General features: G+C 44.9%; 1 protein-coding gene across 5 annotated transcripts in view; it reads right to left on the bottom strand.

Annotated features, from left to right (window-relative positions):
- The window catches only part of TRPM6 (transient receptor potential cation channel subfamily M member 6), a 108,533-nt gene that overhangs the window by 75,621 nt on the left and 5,008 nt on the right, over positions 1-27,904 (bottom strand). For 4 of the 5 annotated variants that reach the window (XM_085566514.1, XM_085566516.1, XM_085566513.1 and 1 more), the window contains exons 1-3: positions 21,919-22,028; positions 7,598-7,677; positions 6,744-6,782 (exon numbers count right to left, since the gene is read on the bottom strand). In XM_085566514.1, coding sequence (XP_085422640.1) covers positions 6,744-6,782; positions 7,598-7,677; positions 21,919-21,999 — 200 coding nt within the window. In that variant the 5' untranslated portion in view covers positions 22,000-22,028. Of the gene's footprint in view, positions 1-6,743; positions 6,783-7,597; positions 7,678-21,918; positions 22,029-24,254; positions 24,407-27,904 lie in introns of those variants that run through there. The other variant, XM_085566517.1, reaches the window with a different exon arrangement.

A 27,904-nucleotide genomic window follows, 5' to 3' on the forward strand; every position in this document is an offset into this window, starting at 1 on the left:
CCCTGGGGTCATCCTTGAGTCTCCCCAGGCACATTTTGCCAGAGATTCCAGAAAGGACTATTCTCCCCACCTGCAATGTAGAGCACATTTTTCACATCTTGTCCTGTCATGACAGCCCAAGGGCTTTTGCATGATCAGCCTCCAGTTTGATTTGTTCAAAAGCTTGTTTATCAGGACCCCACTTAAAATCATTCGTCTTCCAGACCACTTGATCAAGAGAACTTTCAATCTGACTGTAATCCTAAATAAAGATCCTTCAAAACCCACAACACCTAGGAAAGCCTATGTTTTTTTCTTGCTGGTTGGCTGGGATCACAACTACTAATGTGTTGACCACATCCATTGCAATTTGACGGCATCCATCCTGTCATTTTACTCTTAAATTCAATTTTATACCTAACTGAATTTCCTGGGCCCTTGACCTTACTTTGGCTTATGGCAAAAGCAGTCTTCAGGAGAATTTTCCATCCCACTTCCACATGTCGTCTCCATGGTCGCGCAACAAAAATCACAGGTTACCTCATCATGGGTTGCCTACCCTCTCTCTTGAAGGGATCCACTTGCTCCCAGTAGCAGAGACACAAGTCCATGCTGGTGGGGAATAGGACACTTCCTCTCTACCTTACTCGAGCCTTTTGAATCTGTCTGTAGTCTTGGGCAGTCTTGGGCAGTCTTTCCACAGAGAAGGCAGAATTTGGTAGGAAAACAAAAAAATCTTAATATTGTTGGAATCCTGTAGTTACCTGAAGCACTATTTATTCTCCTCCTATGATGGACATCAATAGCAATGAGTTGGTGTACGATGATCATGTGCTCCGTACAAACTTTGCCACATGGATCGTGCACACCGGACCTCATCCGGATCTATAGGGGACTGCACATTATTTGAGTTCTTATAGATTACCCAGAACACTGATTCTCCCAGGTACTGGATACCTTTCTCCATGGTGTCCCACCTGCCTGGGTGCACTACTAGGTAATCCTTGAGAGAGTACCTTTCTCTCACACTTGACAGGAGTCACCTCCAAAGGCTGAGAGCTTCTGTCCTCTTTCCGATGCCCTTGTCAATGCCCAGATCCTGGAAGAGGGATGCAGGTGCTTGGCTTCACTACCATTTAGTTTCACATCATAGGCCACAATACACGAGCATCAGAGCAGCTAGGTCACCTGACTGGCAGCTGAAATCTTTTCACATGTCTCACAGCTCAGCTGAAATATCTTCTCCCTATCCCACCCAGGGATAGGGATCAGGGGATCTGGCCCTCCCTCTTCCTCCTGTCATGAGGGCCCTACCTCCTCTTAAACCTACTAAGTGAACTGATTTGGTCTTTAATTTCTTCATTTGTAGGGGCAACCACTGGTTGTTCCTCTGGTTCAGCTTCAGTTGAGTGGCCACAGTGCCTCTTGCTTTGCTTTCCTTGTCCTCCTCCTAGAATGTGAGGGCACATTCTAGTATTGAGCAGTGTTCAGTACAGAGCAGTCAGAGCCCAGCATGTTGCATAATTTTGCACCTCTCTGGAACTGCCACAGCATTTTCCCTTTATATATTTTATCATTTTAATAGGATCCTGTAGTTGGTCAGGGGTGAACTTCCAAATGACTGGAGAAGTCTTCCAAATACTGGCCCATGCCCTTCCACGTTGCATGTCACTCATGACTGTCCACCATTGGGGCAGAACTCTGAATAAGCCCTCAGAAATCACTTTTTTGACTCTAACTATGGTGTGGACCATACTGGAGGACCTGGCAGACTTAGCAACAGAACATGATTTCCTCAACATCCAAAAGAAATTCAAAATTCTCCAAGATGTTGTAACAGACCTGAAGGAGGAAAAGTGGATGAAAAGCTGGAGAAAATCATCCTCTGCTGTTCTTCTCATGGAATTGATACAATTATTGTCATTCATTGTCGTTGATGCTATGATGCCATAAGCTGATATCACACAGTACAGCAACAAAGCAATCTTGATTCTTTCCTGACTTAGGGAAAGAGCATTGCAATGAGTGCATGTGGTACCACATGTGAGTGCTGGGTACCACAGCCACATGAACAGACCTAGTGACATTGTGACCAGTAGCTCCCTACCTACTGCAACAAACACTGAGATCAAATTTGTTTCCACCTGGCTCTGTTATCTCAGCTCTTCTGGCTGCATATTAGGTGCCAAATAAAGTTGTCAAGTTTTAGGAATGGTATTACATGGTTGAGGAAGGACATTGAGACACTTGAGTGCATCCAGAGGAAGGCAACAATACTGGTGAAGGGTTTGGAAAAGACCTGTGAGGAATGACTGAGGGAGCTTGGGGTGTTTAGCCTGGAGGAAAGGATACTCAGAGGTGACCTTATCACTCTCTACAGCTTCTGAAAGGTGGATGTAGTCAGGGGGGGTTGGTCTCTTTCAGCAGGCAGCAACTGACAGGACCAGAGAGAACAGCCTTAAGATGCACCAAGAGAAGTTTAGGTTGGATGTTAGGAAAAAGTTTTTTACTGATAAAGTAATAAAGTACTGGGATCACCTGCCTGGGGAGGTGGTGGAGTCACCATCCCTGGATGTGTTTAAAAAAAAACTTAGTGCCATGGTTTAGTTAAGGTGGTGTTAAGGCATGGGTTGGACTTGATGATCTTGAAGATCTCTTCGGCCTCATGATTCTGTGATTCCTCACTTTAGTGTTCCCATTGAAACATGTCAAACTACACACCTTCTCTCACTCCTCCTCCTCCCCCTGTCCCTCTGTTGGAGCTGGAGAGGGAACTGGAGGCACAAAAGGTAAACATCATGGGCTGAGATAAGAGCAGTATGCTGGAAACAGCAGCGAGGTAAGGAAATGAAAAGCAACAACAAAATTATGGCAGGGGGCACAAAAAATGAACAATTCACATGGAAAACCCCTGACAAGAGAAAAGACAACACTACCTTGATCCAGAAGGGACCCCTCCTCCCCAGAAGAGATTCCCTTTCCCCCAAGCCTTGGCAATGACCTGACAGTGGTAGAGAACAACCTCTGGGTCCTAGCCAGGCCCCTGCTTGGCTTCTGCAAGTAATTGACCCTGTCCTAGCCAGAGACAGGATAGAAAGATACCCGAAACTCAGTTAGCATTAAAGCTTTGCATCTGGAATAATAACTCAAATTCCAAATTCAATCACTACTCTCACGCAGGCTTCAACAGGCTTCAGTCTCTTCTACAGGATTAACTTCAATGTAATTTATAGTGACAGCTGACAGTCCAGGTCTCCTTTAGACATTTCAGAAGTTAATTTACCCTAGGAAATGGAGATAAATTCTTCACTTTTCCTCTTTTAAGAAACCAAACATCCTTCAACAACCCAAATGCAGCTGCCTCAGCCCTCAGCTGTACTACTTGTCCATTTAGGGGCAGGTTAGATGTAAATATCTGCAAGACTCTGGAGATGTGCATTCTAAAAGAGAGTTTTCACTAGAGATGAGTGAGAACCAACTGGTGACAAAAAAAGCAGATTAAAAAAAAAAAAAAACCAAGCAGCTAATAAATCAACCAAAACCAAACCCCAAAACAACCATAAGGAAATGCAGGAAGTGAGCTGCTTTAGTAAGGTAATTCTTGATACCCAGAAGCCATGAAATTAGGTCTGCACTCCATTTTTCAACCCAGGCATATTTGGTTGATTCAATGCTCTGCCAAAGCAAACTGGAGAAGGAAGTCTCCTACACTCTGGGACACAGGGCTCAAGGTGCAGTGGCACTAGCAGGCTGAGATGATGTTTCATACAGGAGCACTTCTTTCACATGTCAGGCTTCACCCCAGGGTGCTGAGTGAGGTGGCTGATGCCTTTGTAAAGCCAGATTCCAAGGCTGCAAAATCAGGGTGTCCCCAGTAACTGGAGAAACAAAGAAAAATAATGTCATGCATGCCTTCAAAAACAAGCAAAAGCCACCCTGTGGAACAGCAGGCCAGTCATCTGGCCATAAGTCTGAAGTAAAATCAAGGAGGGAGACCTCCTGGAGCCCACATCTGGACACAAGAAGGAGGAGACAATGACAGGAAGCTGTAGGCAAGGTATTACCAAGGGTCAGTCATGCCTCACCTCACCGCCTTCCACTACATAATTGTGGGGATGAGAGGAGAGCATCTCCTCCCATCTAGGCTCTAGCCAGGCTTCTGTAGCTGGGCTGTGACATTACAGTGTGGGAGGAATGCCAGGCTGGCAGGCAAGGACCTGCCTGGGTGGTGGGCCAGTATCAAGAAAGGTCCCTTGGGTCATCTCCATCCTTGGAGGTTTCACACAACTGAGTGAAGCATCTTCGTCTGACTCCCCTGGCAGACCTTACTGGAGACCATGTCCCTGACAGTCTGATATACTCTTTGATCCTCTGGATATGTGGATATGCATTGATACAAAGCATCTTCGCAATGACTTTGCCTTTTTTGCCTCAAAAGCTCACCAAGCTACCAGAGAAGGTGGGGGCATCATCAGTAATACAAAAGCAGGTTCCTAGAAAAGTCACACTTTGAGCGACAAGGGAAAACCCGAAGCATCAACACTGAAATAAAAGTAACTGCAGGAATCAGACTACAATACCCAGTGCCCTAACAAACAGTGATTTAGAAGCTGTGTCTACAACTTATGCCTTAATGGTGAAATATATAGACAAGTTGCAAGAACATCTCAGATGTACAAGCGTGCAGAAAATCGACACCTCACTTCTGAATTCTAACTACTACTGGTATGTTCCTGTGAGTACTGCACAGGGTACTGCAAGAGTAGATAGAGACTTATTTCAGCTCAACAGGGGAGCATGGACAAAGGTGCTATGAAGTTACTAAAATTTGATTGGCAACTTCTAAATGGAGTAACTCTACTTAGAAATAGTTGCATAACCCATTCACAAACTGCTTCCATTCACAAACTGCTTGCAAACCTTGGAAGTTCTCTACAAAAGAAATCACAAGAAGACTTTATTTGCCTACAATACTAGGTCAAATTATTGTAGGCATCAAGTATATCCACATGATTTTTTGACTGTTGCGGAAAGCTACAGAACTCAAGAGGACCAAAACCTGTTCAATTGCTGATCTAAAAAATATAATATAAACAATCATAACAATTATATGGAAATTATTTCACCTTGTTAGGAACAGAAAAATTCTCCTAGAACAAAGCTCTCTGTACACCTTGAGACACTCAAGAAGACAAGAACAATTAATGTTTGGAAAATATACTTGCAATATAAGAGCTGACTGAAATGTACATTACACACACACACATTCTGCAAACATAGACAAACAAACTGGTTTCATATTAAACTAAGCAGCATGAAAATGCTCAGCAAAAACTGAAAGAAACAACTACAAGATAAAAGACACACAAAGATACAGGATGCCTTGACAGAGAAAGGTGAAAGAAAAAAACCTAATCCATCCAATGGAGTGACATTTCCTCTTTCTCTTCCTCCCTCTCTTAGAATTGTATTCACATTCATGCAGCTAAACTGTGTTTGGTGAAGTCTCATTTTTTGGTTTTGCACTTCTGTGGGTTAATTTTTGTCCTACTGATCTTCTCAGACCAACTAACAACATGGTCACTCTGAGTGGGGAGGACCACAGAATTACTGTAGTCTTGATTGAGATGAAATTAAACTACTGTATTTTGGAGGACAATGTAACTTTAGTTGCAATATGCAGCTGAGTATCTGCAGGTTAGCAGGAAGTATTAAAACACCCCCTGCATTTCTTCTTTCAGAAAGACCTGCAAAAATCTTGCTCTAAAGCAAGATATACATGAGACCATTCTCTTAGAAGGAGCTCACACTTTCTGAACAGGAACACAAATCAGTTGCCTTACAATGACAGCACCATTCTGCATATCAGCCCTTTCCAGTAATCTGATTTCAGGAGTAATTTATTTACTCTTTGTAGAACATGACTCTTGTAAATCTCAGAAGCAAAATGAAATGTGAAGCATAATGAAAAGGCAGATAATAATGGTAACATGGACTATGGGACTACTTGACACCAGCTTGCTAGCTACCAGTTGTTGCCTCAGCCATCAGATGTCTTCAACACAAATCAAATGAAAGTTGAACTTTTTGTTCCAATAATTGATAATGTATTATCATAAATATACAGTACCAAAATGTGTTTGGTAATACCATCTGAATAACAAATATTGGATTGAAAACAACTATTTAATACAGGTCACTAAATAAAATTTCCCTGAAGATAACACAATTTAAAAGCACCAAAGTCATGAAATTTTTGTTGTTTGCCTTCCCAAAAACAGGGACTCAGAATCCTCACTGCAGAGAAGATGAAAAATCTGCAAAAACCTATTATTTGGGATATTTCTTTTACTCTTTTTCTTTTCCCTTAATTTTCTTCTTTCCATAATTCTCACTGTTCTCCATTGCTATAGACTCATTCTCCTTCATATAATCTGGGATATAGCTGGAATTTACTCTCATTTAGACACATTTCTGCCTTTCATTCCTCGGGAGGAGATTAAAACAAAATCATGCACACAAGGTATTTGAGTAGAATTTTCTATTGCAAATAAATCAAAGGTTATCACCACCTTTTATTATACCATTTTTATTACACCATTTAATCTACTTATACTTATGGCAAGCATTCTCCAGCACATTCCTGGAAATGCTGCTCTGACATAAAACAAAATTTATATTTCTCTTTTCTTTACTTCTTTGACTAGGATTGCCTATTACTAGGTCACTATAAAAATAGTACATATATATTTACGCACTTTTACCTGATTAAATTCTGGCACACCTGGCATCCTCTAGGACATCTGTGATGAAAAGTGGATTAAATATAATTACATTAATATATGCTTGTGTAAAATAAGACAGCTTTAACATTATTCTTAGAGTATCAATTCAACAGTGAAAGAATTCTCATCAACAACAGAACAGGCTGCCATCTCCACCACTAACCCCTGGAAAATGTACTAATAGCTTCAGTGATTTTTTTGGCATTTCACAACTCAGACGTATATCTGTATATCAGATCTGCACTTCACAGATGAGTTATTTATCTTATATATGCACACTCTCCATGTGTTCAAAACCATATGATCAAAATTACAAGTTTACATTCTCAGAACGTGATCTCTTCAAAGTTATCTAGGCCACACCATTAACTAGATGCATAATACAGAATGCTAAGTTATGTTTGCTTCCTCAGGTCCTAAAGCACAGGTTGAGGATTTGATCTCTTTTTATTCTTTTCATACTCTGCACCAGTATGATCAGAAATTTCTGTATCAGGAGACTGTGATCAGAAGAAGTAATTATTCTGAGGAAGGATGAAAATGGTGCAGCAGTAACTTCATGTAACTCAGTTTCTTAATTGGATACCATACCTGTTTATGCCACACTGAGAGCAACAAATCTAAGAAGCATAGTACTGTTAATTGCTGCCAATTTCTAATTCAAATGAACAGTTTCATATAAAACAGACTGGGGGTGGGTCCATGAAAACCCACAGACCAGGAATCATTGACTGAGACACTAAAAAACACCATCCAAACCAATTACAATACCCATAAAAATTATTCTCTTTATAATGTACCAGTAAAAAGAAAAAAAAAATTCCTTGCTTTACCTGTGTGGATCTTTTGAGATGGGAATAATGTGGGCACATTCTCTTTTACTGAAGACCTCTTCAATCCAAGATTTGGGGGGCTAAAAAGACATTTCAAATATAAATGCATTCCTGAACTTCGGAACGTAATGTCAAAAATTCCACTGTAATGACAATATGCTGTATATAGATAACTCAGAACTATTCCCGTTATGTAATGTTTGAGACTACATGCTGAAGCTACAGCTCTGAACAGTCCTAGCCCTTCAACTCCAAGCCATACAGAATTCCCCAAGAAGATCAATATTTAAATTTATTGCCTCCATGAGAATTATTTAGATATTCTGTCAAACACATGTACAGTAGAAAAAGTGTCAAGGATTAATCAAAATTGCTTTAAATATTACATTCTTCTTCTGCCAGAAGACTAGCAAACTGCAATCTTACTAAAGCTGTGTCAATAAAGGCAAGATCTTCATTTTACCTGAAACAGATTGTTGAGTCCTTCTTTTATTATTCTTTACAAAGTCAAGAACAATTGCATTCTGGTTGTATTTTGCTGAACTAGGTCTAGAGCGAAATGCAAAAGCAGGGGCCCAGGCTGAATGATAGCTGGGCTTTCTCCCCTGCCTCCTGGAGGGCTGTGTCAGTGATGCCTGTTACAGCTCAGCAAACAGAACAGCGACTGTGGCATACAGATTTTTTTCAAAGAATCTCCCTGGAAATTTTTGAAGCTTTTTCTTCAGGTTTATCAGGATCAAATTCCCCAAAAGGAGCATTAACTTCTGGATGCCAAACTTTGAAATCTCTGGGACTTAATTAAGTAATTATTCTTAATTTTTATAGGTAAAATTTTAACTTAGTATGTACAATTTACAGCAGAACCTTAGCATTAATTTCTTAATCTAAGGTTTTGCTTAGATTTTTAGACTGATTATCATTAGGAAAAAGGGTTTGAAACTTCATGTTTTTTTACAGTCATCCATGACATCACAGCTGGGCAAATAAAAATGGAAAGAGGAGACTTCTGAACTGCAGACTTTTCTAGCTCTCAAGTGTAGCTCTTGATTCCTAGATTTGTAAAAGACTTCTGTAGCATGTACATCTCCTTTCACAAAACTCTGATTATTCTGAAACTGTCATAATTTAATTACATTTCAACAACAAATTAATTCCCTGTCACTACTATGAGGTACATATATCTCAGCCATCATTGACATATATCCTTTTCACCACCAAATCCTAAAGGAAGCCAAAATACAACTACATACTCCTTCCAACTGGTAAATTTCTGCTCTGATACCAAAGACATTAAGCCAAGTTTATATTGCAGCTTTCCTCCTGATTTTCCTCTAAGCAAGTCCAGACTCCTTTGTTTGGGACTTTTGGCTTCTCTTTTCTCACCAGTCTGAGGATTAGGTTTGCTGCTTATTGCTGCTTATTATTTGGCTTATTCCCTGCTACAGAAGAGGCTTTGGAGATTTCTAGACTGATTTAGTCAATGGAGTGGCAAGAGTTTGGCTCGGAAATTTAAGGCACATGAGTAGTTTTTAGAAAATTGCTTTAAATCACTTTTCCAATATCTTTAATGTTTGAGATCCTTGCATAATATGGTATTAAAGGGACATTATCAGGTCAAAATGTTCAAAAATTAAGGTTCGTAGAAGTAAAGAAAGAGATCAGAGTATAATATATAAGGAAACATACGCACCACCCATTTCTTTAAAATGCTGTTGAGCACTGAGAGCAGACAAAACCTAAAAACATAGCCTAGCACAGAGATCCTTCAAAATAGAGGGGTGCTATCAGGAAGGAGAGTGACTGTGCCACCATCCCGCTGGGGTGGCTAGGCAGGCACACAGAGCTTGGCTCACCAGCCTCCAGGGACAGGGCAATGCAGCCCTGTGATCCCTTGCTGCGCTGCTCCCCTCACTGATTTCACACCACGCATCCAAAAAACACATTAATGCTTCAATTTTTTGAGTCTGCTTTCTTCTGCCTCAGCCCACACATCCCTCCACCACCATCCCTGCAAAAGCTTGCTGAAGCCAAAGCCTGTAGATGCACTGTGACAAATAAACACTGCCAAGCAGGGGGTTAATGTACGCTCTCCCTGCTCTGAAATTAGTTTTACCAAACCAAGAGTGGCAGGAAACATTCAGCTCCTTCAAGACCAGACAATAAACACTGTTCACTGGTCAAGTACCAAACTCAAGAAAATTAGGTTACACTGTCAATATGAAACAACAATCTTTTAGTATCCTTGGCTTTACTTGGTCCCACTTTAGGGTGGAAAGGCATAGACACACATATTTCCTAATGAAACACCATGCTGTTCTGGACACTGTTCAGTTCGCTGCAAAAGAAAATTAGAAGGTACACATCTGTGTAGCAGAATAATTTCATTATTGAAACACAATTAATTTTTGGACAAAACAACAGCAATTGCTTTTAATGACACATTGTAGCTCCAGACAGTTGCAGATAATTAGAAATCACACAATGACTAGCCAGTTTATATAACAGGTTACTTCATTTACGCAAAGTACAGTTGTGTTGGAAACTAGGCAGAACAATCAAGTTATAAGTAGCTTACTGAAACTGCAACAAATTTGTACTGATAACAGAGAAACACAGTACCTTAGCCAAAACAGTACTTTAAGTTCTGTCAAGTACCATAACTCAGCTCTGCATACACTCTCTGTTTAATGAAACCAGCACAGAATGTTACTTCCAAAGAGCTGGGGTTTTCTAAAAGATCTTAACTACTAGTGCCTGTATTTCTATTTCTGCATTGTTTAACAGGTTTGTCAAAATGTTAGGGGGAAAAAAAGTTATGCGTCATATACAACTTTTATACAACCTTTTTCTACCCTCAAAATTATTCGATTAAAGCAAACACTCTTTAAAAAAGCAACAGGTGGTCATGTGTCTAATAGAATTGCCTCAGTACTCAAGCATACAGTACCTGTAAAGAACCTTACTGATGATGCCAATAATCAGAAACACATGAAATATCCAAACTGACTTTTAGTGGCTGTGAAGGAAAGAGGTACTATTTTCAGGTGTGTATGTGAGATGTCAGCATAGTACAGTCTGTGACAAACCTCTATTCAAATACATTTGAGGAGGGAAAGAACTTCCCCTTATTATAAGTAGTGCAAGCAGCAAACAGCATCCTAAAATACCTTAAACCCTTTAAAAATTAACTTCACATGTAGTAAGTAATTTGCAGTAACATTAGATACCTGAAATGCAGCCACAGTTCCTGTAAGCTGGTACTCAAGACTATTTCACAAGGGCTCAGGGCTTAAGCATGCTGGTATATCTTGAACCCTTCCTTACCCCTGAAAACTCTATATGGCTTCATTACCAAGTGGTTAAATTACTGCCAGCATTAAAGAGATTTCCAGCTTAAAAGGCTGTCTCACACAAGCTTTTCAGAGCAGGAACTCTGTGGTTCAGCATCCACTCTATGCACGCTTACGGTACGAAGTAGTATAACAACTGCTAAACAAAGAATACCACTCAGGATCCACGTAGGGCAGAAAAACATTGCAAAACTCCATGGTCACATGCAGTAAAATATGAACTCATGAGAGGTTTTCAATCGCCTCTCAGGTCTGCTAGAATTTCCTTGTGTTCTGGCTACCCTATAATAGGACGACCACCTGGCTCTGTAACACAGACATGCTATGGTTCCTTTGATCTCCATCACTGCAACACATGGGTACATCTGTTACTAACTGGTAGCTTTTGCTCTTCCAGTCTTATCTACTTCTTTGCCCCAGTGTTCAAGATTCTGCACATCTGTGAAAATACACAACTATAAGCAATTGAATTCTATAAATACATAACTATAAGCATCAAAAAAATTTTCATCACTAAATAAAAAATATTGTGCAAATAATTTCATTTGAATGCTTCCACTGTTCACCTGTCCACTGGACAATCATAAAACAACTATCAGCTAATCTCAAACTGCCTTTGCAGGCAGACTACAAATTCAGTAGCACTGAGAAGGTTTTATATTTTCCCCTTTTAAAGACAGTATATAATTTCAGGTCACAGCGGAATTTCTGTGATTATTTCCTAGCAACCAATTCAAACTCATCCACTGGAAACACATTCTTAGGTCCTCACAAATACAGTACACACGCTAACAGAAGTCATTTGTGCTTGCAGGATAAATGCAGACCTAAGTCAGAGAAGGATAACAACTTCTTATCATCAGTCATTCTGAAGAGAGATTTTAGGGTTTTTTTCATCAGAAGAAGAGTAGCATGTTAGCTTTTCAAAAATACATTTATCCAATCTTCACAATGTGCTGTAGCATTTTCCTTCACAGTTAATCAACTGTGATTAAAAGATAAGTAGGTATGCTTAAGTGACTTTCTGGATTAGGGTCTTGCATCAAAGGCTCATAAAACTGTTTCCACTATTTTGAACCCAAGTTTAGCCAAAAAAACAAAAACCCTTTGACTTTATTGGGCTTTCCAGCGTGATACTTCTGATCCAGAGTAGACCACACAACACAACAAATACCAACAAGTATACCAAATGACAACAAATGTAGGAAATACTAAAACCAAAACCCTCCTTATGAGAAAAGCTCCATCTTGACTCCTGGGACACAGGGAACAATGAAGTGATGGAAATCTTAGCTTATTCTGGAATATTAGACCTTTAATTAGTTTATTACTTTCCACTTTTTAAGTCTATTAACTGATAAAGTAAGCCTTTCTGCTATCCTTTAACATGCAATGTTTTAGAAAAACACATCAGAGAGTGCTGGTCCAAGAGCACACCCCTCTCAGAAAGCAGGTGCTGGTGGAGGAACTCCTGGTTTGCAGATGGACAGGCTGAGCAGACCTGTCTCTCTGCACAGCCTATGGCACTGGGCTAGGTGGGGAAGGACACACAAAACTTCACCTTAATACTGCTGCCAGGAGCCCAGGATTTTTCAAAATAAATAAACACAAGAAATCTCAAACCACAGTTTATATTCTTCAGTTTTATCCTTGAAACAGGTTTCAAAAACATTGCTAGAATTTTTATATTGGCAGGAGGTATCTGCAAAATGCTTAAAAACAGGTTTCCCCAGTTGGAAATGTAAAAAGTCTGTGTGACAAGACACATAATTCAGCCTTCCACCTAAAGCAGGCCACTCCAAAACCCACTGCTCTAGAAGCTGTGATTGCTGACAATTTGGATCTGACCTCTTCATAACTGTAGCCCATACACATAATAAAAAAAATCTGTGCCTATGGCTGATGGCAGCCACCTTGCTAAAAGCTGACATTTGGTTTACTTTGGCACTGTATACTATATAATACTGTATACCATCTCTTATAAAACTAGTTCAATGAGCAGCATAAGATATGGATTATTGAAGAAGCTAGTCATACGTAAAGATACAGAAATATATATTTTAAAGATTTTAATTTATGAAAACCAATACAAATTTTAGAATAAATTATAGGAGATGCCTAAAACTTTCAGCAAATTAAAGCAGACGCCAGTAATAGAGCAAGAAATGGCAAACTGATCCAAACTATACTTGAAAATTATTATAGATCATTAAATATAACTATGCCTTATTTTACTGTGTCTCTTTTGGAGACAAAATTTTCACCATTTTTTTAATGGACACTCCTACCCATATTACCAACAATATTTTGGAAGTCAGTCCCAAAGAAAGTCAGGCATTTGGTGATATTTTATTAATTAATACAATATAATCAGAAAATGATAAATATTCAAGGCAAGTTACATATCTCAAATGAAATTATCTTGTTGCAAGTAATTTTAAAGTGAAAATCCAGGAAGCCAGAAGAAAATGATGTTTCTAATTTATTATTCAGAGGGTCAATACAATGCTTCAAGCCTCATGCAGATTTCCACTTTGAAAGCCAGTCATAGAAAGGCAATTCTTGTTACTTCTTACTTGTTAAGCACTTGATCTTATCAAAAGCTAATCAACTTGCTCTTTTTAAAATTGGGTCTTACCTACCTAGCACAGAGGTCAACCACCCATTGCTGTGACAAATATATTCCTTCATCAAAGGATTCAAAATCACAGAGCACAAAGGTCTACCCAGTTTAAACCAGAAGGAGGAAAAGAAAAAAATTCTGATAGTCAATATCAGAGCTTTCTTTTGCCTCTTTTCAGTTTTCCCAACACAGGGTATAATGTTAACTACAGAAGTGACTCTCTAAAGGTCAGATATATCTGTAGTATCTGATGTGAAAAGCAAATGCAGGTTGCAAAATTCAGATGGAGGAATAATGAAAGGCCCCAGGAAGTCACACCTTGTTAAAAACCTGCTCCAGAGGAAGGTGGCAGGTAGTTTGAAACTAGATGATCTTTAAGGTCGCTGCCAACCCAAATTATTCTGTGCATCTATGATTCCATGATGCGAGCAATCCACATAGCTCACCTCTGGAGATGTAAGACTGTTCACTGTCATTTCTATCAGAATTCTTCTTTTTGCTCCATTGCTTGTCTCATATAATAACAAATTTTCTTGGGCTTGACAGCTGCATACAGCAGCCCTTGCACACACTACAAGACAGGTCACAGAACTTAAATTACATTTTCCAAAGAAAGAGGAAACACATCTTGAGTGATTTCTAAAGAGATTTAAGACATGGTCAGTCCCACTTCTGCATTTCTCACCTAGGCCTGCCTTATCTCTCCCCTCAGCACTGCCCTCCACACCACCTTCCAAAAAGAAAAGCTTTCCTTTTCCATGCCAGCTCACAGTTAAGTAACATCATCAACCCATCAAACACTGCAGGCCCACAAACTAGCTGGAGGAAGAGTGGGCTGGGAGCAGCCACTGAGGACTGCTGGGCCCCTTTGTTCCAGAGACCACATGGACACGGCCCTGAGCTCTCCACCAGGGCTTTCTGCACCTTCAGCCTCATTCATGTCCAGGATATATTCCACCACACTAGGTTTATCCCCTTGTTTATTCTCTGGGGATTGCAACAGTGGCCAAAGTGACTCCCGAAGGCTTAGGTTTCCCCGGGCAGACAGAAAGGAGCAGCTGTGACTGCAGTTCAAGCCTGGCTGCACAGCAGCCACCAGCACTGCCCTCCTGGCACAAAGCTGGCTGTGGCTCCAGGCTCCCAGCAGGCAGGCTATGTTCCAAGGCATGCTCTCCTGTCTGCTCCACCATGATGGCCATGATGGCAACCCTTCTCTCTCAAGTGGCAATTCCAAATGCCACCCAGCCTTCTGGCAGCACTCTGCTCACCAGGATGCCTGCATGTTTGTTGGGATGGTCTCATGAGCTGCGGTGGCACAAGTGATGAGAGAAGGGCCAGAACAGGGGCAAGGAGGGTGCTGTAAGGAGAATGGACAGGACAAGCTCATTGTGAGGGCTGAGGTTGCACAGCACTGCCACACAGCCTTTCTGAAACACTGACTGAGCAGCAGGCAGAGAGGTGGATGTATTTCATAAGCACTTGGGATGTACTAGTAGAAGCTCTGCTATGCCTCTTTGGGGGTTAAATTGCACCAATACAAGGTAATCAAATGCACTGGTTTATAGGATTGGTAGGACTAGGACTGATCAAACCTGGGATAACCCTACCCCTGCCAGGCTGGTAAAAAAATTTATTTCCACAGCCTGACCTTAACAATGCAGCCCAAAGTGACACTAGAGTCACAACAGGCTGCCAACCCTTCAGAGATACAACCGAGTCCTAGTCACCCATGTACAATCTTTAGCACTACAAGCTCACTAGGAAACCACTTCCATAGTGGAAACATTAATTTTCTCCATCAAAGGGCTGACACCAAAGAGCAGCCATGTGCTTACCAAGTTCCAGACCACTATACCTGAAACCACTGAAGGCTGGCAGGCATGCCTCTGCAGACATTTCCATTACTGATAACACTGAAGAGGGTTGACCTCCACTCTCCTCTCTAAGACTTAATAATTATAAAAAAACAGAAGCAAAAATTTTATAATCAACCAAAGGGCTTCTGATTTAGAAACTGAAACAATATGTCATATTGCCAATGGGTTTTAAAACACTTTCTCTGACTAGCATTTATCAAAGTACATCATGACAGCACCCAGCTTCTATCCTGGTAAAAAGAATACCAACAAAGTTCAGAAACAGTTTGCCTCAGATGCCTCATTCTGTTCTTACATGAAGGACAGAGGGTACTGTACAACTTAGAAAGCATGTACCAGCAACTGCACTGTGACAGAGATGCAAAGGAGTGGCAATCCTACAGAAAGGATGAAGACAAGTGCTTTAATGCTACCTGCCTTTTTTGAGACTTAAACAGCTATGGCCCCTGACCAGGGTCTCTATCCTTTCAGCTGGCAGGCGAAAGTACGAGGGAAAGTGTTAGAGAGGAGAACATAAAGCAAAAGAAATGGTAGTTCAAGTCATATGGAGTTGATCACAAGGTTTTACCTAAATGTATGTTACACAGTGATAAGTTTATATATTACAAGAAGCAAGGAAGTTTTACACAGCATTTGATAGAGCCTGTCTGAAAGGAACAGAGAGGAAAGACCAAATCTTGCTCAGCTGTGGCCACCTCAGGTTCTTATTGTGCTGTGTACAATCCAAGGAGTCTCAAACTCATTGCTGCAATTCTCAAAAAATTGGATTACCCTGCTTGAACCTAACATCTCCCTGGAGAGAGCAGAGATACCTATAGATCAGCCTCCTGGAGGACACACATGTACACATCCGCCTTGTCACTTAACATAGTGATACTAGGTAAAAAATAAACTTAAGATAATCTGAACCACAAAAAGGAGGGATGAAGGAGCTATTTATGTAGGAAAATAGGTATGAAGAGTAATGCAATAATAGTTCACATAGATTTTTCCTCTGGAATAGTTTAATTTAACTTCCAACCACACTGTCAGACATTGTAGATGGCCTACAGCAGTCCACCATGGTCTGTGCCATCTTATTTGTAACAGCAGTCATGCTCATCATAGTCCTGACAGCAACCTGGACAGCAACATCCCCTCATACTGCTGCAGCTTTCCCGTGACGTGTCCTGTACTGCAATCCCACTTTAAAGACAATGCTATGAATCCAGCATAATTTCAGCTTCACGGCCATTAAAACCTGTTTTCTATTATTCAGGACACCTCCCAGTGTTGTTAATGCAGAGGCAAACAAGAAATCCTGGGGTGAATGGAGGAGCGACACTGGCCATTTCCAGGTCCATGAGCTTCTCCACAAAGCTGATCAACAGGTACACAAGGTTTCACTGGCCCCAGAGGACATGTGCTTTTAGGTGCCAGCATCAATTTTGAAAACTGAAATGGAGGCACACAAATCATTTACTCACAACCCAGACTGGAGTACTGTCTGCACTGCATAATCATATGTATGCCTGAACAGACATGTTTATTGAAACTATATTTTCCTTTATGAGCTGTAGACATTTCAAACTCAGCTACTTTCTGCTCTTTTCAAGATACTACATGGCATTTTGCCTTTCACTGGGGGGTCACAAAGGGGCAGAGGGGGAAAGCAGTAACAAGTAACAATTATTTGCTCCCTGTTCCCATAATATAAAACCAAAAAAAGTTATGCTGAAGCTCAAAGAGAAATATTTTTTTCTGGTATAGTTCTGGATGATTGTTATGTTTTCTTCCTGATTCTGGTTACTACTAGAAACAACATAGTTCAACACATTCACTAGCAGGTGGTCCCTGCGCCCTGACCTTGTAAAAGTCATGAAATCTTCATTTTTTCCTTATCAAGCCACAAAATAATTAAGGAAACTGGTTCAAACAGAATAACCTATTTTTTGCTTAATGTGGTTTTAATACTACTATATAAGCCTGATACTAGTTCAAATAAGGTTGTTGTGGGATAAGATAAACTTAGCAAAAATCTGTAAATTGATTTCACAACTTTAGAGCATGCTTCAGAGAGAAAGAAAAGAAAACTATGATGATATTTCTCTAAATTCATTTTAGGCTCATATCAGTATCCACTGATTCTTATAGGTAACAGTACAATTCCCCTGGCAGGTCCAAAAGACATGAATCTCTAAATATCGGCTACTCCAGTGTTTTGGCAGCAGAATCGTGTGGTTTAAATTCAAGTGCTCACAACTCAAAACACTAGCTCATTTTTTTCTCAGCTTACAAGCAGATACTGTGTATTTTGAAAAGGGTGTTCATAAAGAGACATATAAAGAATATTCCACTGTATACAAGTTTGTTTTATCATCAAGTATATCTGAAAATGATTCAGAAGAAAATTTGCTACAGCATTGTTGCTACAGCATGATCTGTGTGAAATATCATCCAGGTTCGTGATGTTACATATAGTAGCAGAGCTCTCTTTTTAAACCCCAAACATCTGAATCACAAATGTTCTATCTTTAAATTTAAAGAAAAAACAAAAAAACAAACAGGGAATAAAAAAAAAAAATAAAACTCCAAAACCACAAACAAAAGCATTCAGTCAGCATCATAGTAGAAAGAAGCGAAAATTTACTAAAGCTAGAGGCACTTTTCTCCAGCTAGACATGCTGCACGTAACCTCATGGCTATTTGGAATAGCACTACGGCAAAACTGCCTACTGCAATACAAGCAAATCTACGGCGTTTGCAGGAAACCACTCATGTCCCCGTCTGCAGAAATACACGGAGCGCTAAACAGCACCGGCCCCAGAAGACCAAATCGCTGCTAGAACCGGCCCCAGAAGCCCAGAGGTTTCTCTTTGCCGTCGGCTAACACCGACCTGCTCCCCCCAGAGCCGCCTGCCCTGTCGGACAGAGCCTGATGCCAGCTGCGGCTGGCTCGGAGCTCCTCACGGCAAGCGAGCGCAGGGCAGCATCGCTCACAGCCCCCGCTGCTCGGCGGGACACGGGGGACACGGGGGACACGGGGGACACGGGGGACACGGCGGGACACGGGGGACACGGGGGACACGGAGGGACACGGCGGGACACGGGGGACACGGGGGACACGGGGGGACACGGGGGACACGGGGGACACGGGGGACACGGGGGACACGGCGGGACACGGGGGACACGGGGGACACGGGGGACACGGGGGGACACGGGGGACACGGGGGACACGGGGGACACGGCGGGACACGGGGGACACGGGGGGACACGGGGGACACGGGGGACACGGGGGACACGGGGGACACGGGGGACACGGGGGACACGGAGGGACACGGGGGACACGGGGGACACGGGGGACACGGGGGATACGGGGGGACACGGAGGGACACGGAGGGACACGGGGGGACACGGGGGGACACGGAGGGACACGGGGGGACACGGGGGACACGGAGGGACACGGGGGGACACGGGGGAACACGGAGGGACACGGGGGACACGGCGGGACACGGAGGGACACGGAGGCACACGGCGGGACACCGAGGGACACGGGGGGACACGGCGGGACACGGGGGACACGGGGGACACGGGGGGCACGGCGGGACACGGAGGGACACGGAGGGACACGGCGGCACACGGAGGGAACACGGGGGGACACGGAGGCACACGGCGGGACACGGAGGGACACGGGGGGACACGGCGGGACACGGGGGACACGGGGGACACGGCGGGACACGGAGGGACACGGGGGACACGGGGGACACGGGGGACACGGGGGACACGGGGGACACGGACACGGAGGGACACGGAGGGAACACGGCGGGACACGGCGGGACACGGAGGGACACGGGGGACACGGAGGGACACGGGGGGACACGGGGGGACACGGAGGGACACGGAGGGACACGGAGGGAACACGGAGGGACACGGGGGGACACGAAGGGAACACGGGGGACACGGGGGGACACGGAGGGACACGGAGGCACACGGCGGGACACGGAGGGACACGGGGGACACGGCGGGACACGGGGGACACGGGGGACACGGGGGGACACGGCGGGACATGGAGGGACACGGAGGCACACGGCGGGACACGGAGGGACACGGGGGACACGGGGGGACACGGCGGGACACGGCGGGACACGGGGGACACGGAGGGACACGGAGGGACACGGCGGGACACGGGGGACACGGGGGACACAGGGGGACACGGGGGACACGGCGGGACACGGGGGACACAGGGGGACACGGGGGGACACGGAGGGACACGGCGGGACACGGGGGACACGGGGGACACAGGGGGACACGGGGGACACGGACGGACACGGGGGACACAGGGGGACACGGGGGACACGGGGGGACACGGAGGGACACGGGGGACACGAGGGACACGGGGGACACGGAGGGACACGGAGGCACACGGAGGGACACGGGGGGACACGGGGGGACACGGGGGACACGGGGGGACACGGGGGACACGGCGGGACACGGAGGGACACGGGGGGACACGGCGGGAACACGGAGAGAACACGGAGGGACACGGGGGGACACGGGGGGACACGGGGGACACGGAGGGACACGGAGGGACACGGGGGGACACGGCGGGACACGGAGGGACACGGAGGCACACGGAGGGACACGGGGGGACACGGGGGGACACGGGGGACACGGCGGGACACGGGGGACACGGCGGGACACGGGGGACACGGGGGGACACGGAGGGACACGGGGGACACGAGGGACACGGGGGACACGGAGGGACACGGAGGCACACGGAGGGACACGGGGGGACACGGGGGACACGGGGGACACGGCGGGACACGGCGGGACACGGGGGGACACGGGGGACACGGGGGACACGGCGGGACACGGCGGGACACGGAGGGACACGGAGGGACACGGGGGGACACGGAGGGACACGGGGGGACACGGGGGACACGGGGGACACGGCGGGACACGGGGGACACGGAGGATACAGCGGGACACGGGGGACACGGGGGGACACGGGGGGACACGGGGGAACACGGAGGGACACGGGGGACACGGGGGACACGGCGGCACACGGGGGGACACGGGGGAACACGGAGGGACACGGAGGGACACGGGGGGACACTGGGGGACACGGCGGGACACGGGGGGACACGGCGGGACACGGAGGGACACGGCGGGACACGGGGGGACACGGAGGCACACGGAGGGACACGGGGGGACACGGAGGGACACGGAGGGACACGGCGGGACACGGAGGGACACGGAGGCACACGGAGGGACACGGGGGGACACGGGGGGACACGGGGGACACGGCGGGACACGGGGGACACGGCGGGACACGGGGGACACGGGGGGACACGGAGGGACACGGGGGACACGAGGGACACGGGGGACACGGAGGGACACGGAGGCACACGGAGGGACACGGGGGGACACGGGGGACACGGGGGACACGGCGGGACACGGCGGGACACGGGGGGACACGGGGGACACGGGGGACACGGCGGGACACGGCGGGACACGGGGGGACACGGAGGGACACGGGGGGACACGGGGGACACGGGGGACACGGCGGGACACGGGGGACACGGAGGATACAGCGGGACACGGGGGACACGGGGGGACACGGGGGGACACGGGGGAACACGGAGGGACACGGGGGACACGGGGGACACGGCGGCACACGGGGGGACACGGGGGAACACGGAGGGACACGGAGGGACACGGGGGGACACTGGGGGACACGGCGGGACACGGGGGGACACGGCGGGACACGGGGGGACACGGCGGGACACGGAGGGACACGGAGGGACACGGGGGACACGGGGGGACACGGGGCACACGGAGGGACACGGAGGGACACGGAGGGAACACGGGGGACACGGAGGGACACGGGGGACACGGGGGGATACGGCGGCACACGGAGGGACACGGGGCACACGGAGGGACACGGGGGACACGGAGGGACACTGGGGGACACGGCGGGACACGGAGGGACACGGGGGGACACGGCGGGACACGGAGGGACACGGGGGGACACGGAGGGACACGGAGGGACACGGCGGGACACGGAGGCACACGGAGGGACACGGGGGGACACGGAGGGACACGGCGGGACACGGAGGGACACGGGGGAACACGGAGGGACACGGGGGGACACGGAGGGACACGAAGGGAACACGGGGGACACGGAGGGACACGAAGGGAACACGGGGGACACGGAGGGACACGGGGGACACGGGGGGACACGGGGGACACGGGGGACACGGAGGGACACGGAGGGACACGGAGGGACACGGCGGCACACGGAGGGAACACGGGGGACACGGGGGGACACGGAGGGACACGGGGGGACACGGAGGGACATGGGGGACACGGAGGGACACGGGGGGACACGGAGGGACACGGGGGACACGGGGGGACACGGGGGACACGGAGGGACACGGCACTGCCCGTGCTGGGGAGCAGCGGGGTCAGCGCCGGCCCCGCCGCCCTCACCTGCGGGTCGGCGCGGTCCCAGCCGCGCCCCCAGCCGCGCCACGCGGAGCCCCGCGGCAGCAGCTCCCGCCGCGCCGCCATGGCCCGGCCCGCGACCCTCGCCCCGCGGCGGCAGCGCGGCCCGGGCGGGGCGCCGGCCTTTAGCCCTTCTGGCTCCTGCGGGAGCCAGGCGCTGCCTGCCCCAGCCCTGGTTCCCTGTGCAGGCAGGGCGAGCACGCTCTCCGTCCTGGCTGCCGTCCGCCCGGGGAGACCCGACGGCCGGGCCGAGGAGATCGATCGCCGCTCGCACGTTTCCCCTACCGAGCCCAGCGGTGCCCTTCTTCCACCCTGCCAAATCGCATCGGGAGATCGGATCACAGGCACCCCGAACTCAGCATATGCTTTTTGACTCTGGTTTGCCTGCATCTTAGTCTCCCTCCTAATGCCTCAGTCAATTTTCAAGGGGCTGTAAAAGTAAATTCATAGTATAAGTTACGATAAAGTTAGAAGGTCCAAGAGGAAACTAGCAATTCTCTTCAATTATGAATTATGAAGACTTGAATCACAGGTAGACAAGACATTATTGAAGGCAATAAGGTAAAAAGGGAATAGTAGCATTATTACAGCTCATGACAATGAAAACAATCAGTGAATAAGAAAACAATCTGTTACCATTGTATTAATTACAATTTTCATGACGTGATGAAATTTGGATATAAACCCAAATTTTTGAACACTTATGTTCTTGATCTTCTTAGTTATCTTCACATACTTTCTGTATCACTTTTTCCATACTGACAAAATTTAAAACACAAACCTCAACAGCCCCCCAGCAGTTACTACTGTCCCCTGCAGGACTGAAGGCTTAGAATGTTCCAAGGACCAAGGATATCAAAACAAACTCCCTGCAATAATTATACATGGTTGTACGTAGTGTAAACTAATAAAATAGGCATACAGCATTCTTCTTTATCCCGAATTAGTTTCCAGTCTTTGTTTTCTTCAACTTGTTTCTTAGACCTTACCTTTCAATCTCCATCTCCTCTTATCTCAAACTTACCCTCTTCCTATAATAAATCCCAGGCTCCAGTTCTTTGGTTTCTCAGCTCTGCTCTCTCATTCACTTCTTGACTACTGTTTCTTTTATTTTATCCGTTTCTGGCCATTGTATTGACTGATACAATGTCCATCTGATTCTGGATGTTACCTTTATTTCCTATCCACTTGCACTTTGTAGATGTTTCTTCCATTTTCTAGTCTCAATTTATAATTTTCCTGCTCAGCCAAGTCTTATCTTTCTCTGTTGTGTTCAGCTCTCCCTCATCCTCCTCCCTACAGGAGAGGCTTGTCTTCAGACCGTGCTGTTGCACTGCAGGTGCCTGAGCAGGGCCTCTGTGAGCACCAGGGAGAAGATAGCTCATACACAGAGCTGTCAGTAGCAGCCCAAAAAACAGAGCCTGCCTAGTCCTTGGGCATGCCTCAAGACCTTTTGAAATACTGGCTGTCAAACATGGCAGGAGTTTCATATAAACTATTATTTCAAAGACAGAGACAATAATAAAACTGTTTCCAGTCCCCTGCCAAACATGGTTTTATGCTTCTTGCATTTCTTCTATTTTGTCTTTAGACTTTTATATTGCATTTCCCACATTGTAGGCCTTAACAAAGTATTACAGCTTCTAATAAAAGGATGGACTTCTAGACGTTTTAGCAGGTGTTGAACATCATGTTAATTCTTTAGCTAGCTACACCTTCTTTTTAAAGTATTATGTTACTGTCAATTAAATTCTCTCAATCAAGCCATCCTGAGTCAGCATAAAAGCTTTTGGCTCAATTTGTTAGTATCATCAATGTTTATAAATTAAGAAAATAAATCTTTTAATAGGATGTATCAGTAACTGTTATCATGCCCACATATGAATCTGAGCTCCATAAAGAACTTGAAGCAAGTATCCCAGCACATGCAGGTACATTGTACTTTCTGCATCACAGCTACATGTACATATTCCACTGATTCCAAGCATTTTCTTAATTCCAAGTTTCTGCCAATTTTTTCTAAGTTGTGAAGAGTTTTTCAGGTATAAGAAATTCTCAGTCTTCCCTAAATTAGGTCTTGTCATTCCTTACCTAGTAAAAAGACCTAAAAATCTGTGAAAAGCCATATAAGCCAATTTATGCTGCGAATTCCTACACCAAATTCCTCATGAATTGTTCCATGAAAACACATGTGGCATGTTTTATAACAGCCACTTTAGCAGTTCAAAGTCCACGTCACTCTCATGCACTCTCCTGTTTTCTCTAGAAACCAGAACTACTGAGATGTTTCCTCCTTATCAATTTTATTTCTACAGACTTACCTTAAGACCAGTGCTATCTTGCTTGTCCATCTTTTAAGCTTCTTTTTTGTTAGTCCTTTATTTCCAGTGCTGTCACCTCAACAGCAGTGCAGACAGCTCAGTTCTTGGACGCTCATTAGGAACAGTGCATCACATCTCCTGCTTTTCATGTCCTAAGTAAGTTAAATGTATACTTGTCAAAGTATGACTGCACTAATTCATTCATCACCTTGCATAGTTTACAAAGTCCAAGTGTACCAAAAAGCAATCAGTCGCAAAGGAGGATATTTTGCTTAATACAAACACTTACCAAAGAGGAATGGGTTTGTTTCTATTGTTTCCATGGGTGGGCTGCAAAGGCATTAACATCCAGATACTCACTCTGTTCTCTAAGATCTGTTATACCTCATATCCAGCAAAGTGCACTGAAATGTTTTTAGTGTTTTTTCCATCCATCATGTTTAATCAGGCAGAATCTACTAGCTGTTCATACAGAGTTTGCAATTAAAAAGCCCAAATTAATTTATATCTCATGCACTAATCTGCTTTGGAGGGAACTCCCAGTTTCATTGTTTCATCATGTCCAAGCACACTGAAGATACCGAGTTTCATAAGACTATATACACACCTTTGTCTTAGTGCCCTAGCAGACCTTCAAGAACTGATGATGCAGCAAAGAGAGGGGCAAGGAATAAAACTGGCAGACTGCTTCTAGATTTCTCCCCATGCATATCATCATCAACAAATCAACCTGCCTTCAGGCTTATTTATCTTTATCTAACAAAACTGAAGAAGCAGTATAAGTCAATCCAAGACCAAAGGCTGGCAGCAGATATACTGACCACACTCATCATATGATGACTCTTTCTGCCTTTGCTTTAGCATGCTGTGGAAAGGCATTGTGGCAGAATGTTGTTCACTATAGCGCAAAATATAAATATTGTTTTACCATGCAGATTCTGAACTACAACAGAACAGAATTTTCTGCTTTGGTCTGTGCCTTACACACACATTCAGTGTGTGAAGGCAACCTCCCGGAGTGAGCTTAAGTCATGCTTTATTGTTTATTTCACAGTTGCATATATACAATGATTGTTCCAGATCTGATCATAGTAAGTCTTCCCTCCTGCTGATTTTAGAAACTGATTTCTCAACAAAGGAGAACATTACTTCCCTCATCACAAATAGAATATTTTTTTTATTATTAAATGATGATAGAACCTAAACAGGCATATAAATGTCTTGTTCACATGATAAACATGCTTCACAGGAGACAAGGAAGAGAATTTTAAATATTGAATTACACAGAGATAGGACGTTTTCTCTTTTAGGCATGTCACCCATACAACAAGTAGTTATTAATATCTGAGTATGACTCAAAATCCCTGAACATAGTTCTGACATTGTATTAATGAAGAATTATTTGAAGTCAATTGGACAGTCTGCAAAACTTACTTTGTGAGAAAAACTGTTTTTGTAACTTTACAGTTTCTAGTTGCCACAGCCAGGAAAGTAGTGGGGTAAGTTTTGTCAACATGATGGTCACAATCACAAATAACCAAACATAATTCTCCTGGAATGCATTCTGAAATACCCCTGGTATAGACCCAAAGAAGAAAATGCGATAGAATGGTTTCATCCTGTTACAATCACAACTAGTTTGTGTGCTTGCAGTGATGGTCCCATGGAAACCAGTATATGGCTTCCTACAGCAGGACATCACAATCCAGAATGGAGAAAAAATATTTCACATGGTCTCTTAGTCTCTGTTACTAAATATTCTTAACAGAAAATTTGTAGGAAAATTAGTGGAGGCATTCTAAGAGGCCTTGGTGTAGAAGTGTGCTTGGCAGTTTTAAGGTGTAGTAACCTCCACCTCATGTGGATAAATGCTTTATAGTTCTAGAGAAGCATAATGTACCTTCACAGGACAACAATTATAGATCCATAGAATCATTTAGATTAGAAAAGACGTTTAAGATCAAACAACCATTAACCTAGCATTGCAAAGTCCACCACTAAACAATGTCATTAAGTGCCACATCTACGCATCTTTAAAAAACCTCCAGGGATGGTGATTTTATCACTTCTCTGAGCAGCCTGTCCTAAAGCTTGACAGCCCTTCCAGTGAAGAAAGTTACCCTAATATGCAATCTAAGCCTCCCTGGCACAACTTGAAGCTATTTCCTCTCGCCTTCTCTTGTTACTTGGGACAGAACTCTGACATCTGCTTCAGTACAACCTTCTTTCAGGTAATGAAGATAAACACAAGGAAGATGCAGGATCAAAGGATAACATTGTGGTTTTTATCTCTACATTCAATGACTCTTCAGATGGCATGTGTCGTCAAAGTATCACCTTCAAAATTTTCCAAGTTTCCAGGGAGCCTTTATTGACCAATAACACAATTCCTACTTCTAAAGAAAAAGCAGTCTTGAAGTTTTTGCAGAATAGTCCTCAGGGAACATTGCATCTCTTCTGTTTGCTCTCTCATGCCTTGTATCCCTCAGAGTGGTTAATATATTTTTCAAAAGTATCACCTTTCAGAGTACTTCTAGAAGGTAAGGTTTCTGTCTGACTTAGCTTCCTGGACTGTGTCAAAATGACAGACATATGGATTGCTCCACTGAACAATCATACATGTCATTACATCTCCTCCAGACATTACCCCACTCTCAAATCCTCATTATAAAACAATTTTCAAAATCTGTATTTTGCTTTCCCACCTGTTTTTTCATACTAGACACAAGCTGGGGTTGGTACTGGGCTGATACTCTTCAACACCTTATTAGTGACATGGACACTGGGAGCAAGAGCACCTCAGCACGTTTGTCAATGACACCAAGATAAGTTGTGCAGTCAAACACGCTGGAGAGAAGGGATGCCATCCAGAGGGACCTTGACAGGCTTGAGAGGTGAGCCAATGCAAACCTCATAAAGTTCAACAAACCTAAGTGCAAGGTTCTGCACCTCACTCAGGGCAATCCCAGACACACCCACAGGTTGGGCAGTGTGGCCAGTAGATTAAAGGAGGTGATTCTGCCCCTCTGCTCTGCTCTTGTGTGACCCACCTGGAGTCACCCACCCTGTGTACAGTTCTGGTGTCCCCAACATAAAAAGGACATGGAACTGTTAGAGCAAGTCCAGAAGAGGGCATGAGGTTGGTAAGAGAACTGGAACATGTCCACTACAAAGACAGGCTGAGAAATTTGGGACTGTGCATCCTGGAGAAGAGACCACATAGCAACTTTCCAATGTCTGAAATGGACCTGCAGGGAAGCTGGAGATGTCCCAGCCCTGGCAGTGTTCTAGGCCAGGTTGGATAAGGCCTTGAGCAACCTGGTCTAGTGGGAGGTGTCCGTTAGGGATTAGAACTAGATTTTAAATCCGATTAAAATTATTTTAAGGCCCTTCAAAAACCTTAACATTTTATGTTTTTATGGTATCTTTCTCATAGGGACTATACAGAAGTTATAACTGGGAAGACAGAAGTTTGTTTTAATATTCATATTCAAAGTTGTGCCAAAGAAAATGCTTTGAGCTTTAGAGGAGACAAAAAAAATATTTGTGCTTAAGACTGAAAAAAGAGCCTTATGCACATGAATGAGCTCTTTAATTTGAACTAACTGAGAATTATTTACCTAAAAATCAACTATTCACAAAAAAAAATA

Source organism: Lonchura striata, chromosome Z, assembly GCF_050655825.1.
Source record: "Lonchura striata isolate lonStrDom1 chromosome Z, ASM5065582v1, whole genome shotgun sequence".
NCBI classification, from domain to species: Eukaryota; Metazoa; Chordata; class Aves; order Passeriformes; family Estrildidae; genus Lonchura; species Lonchura striata.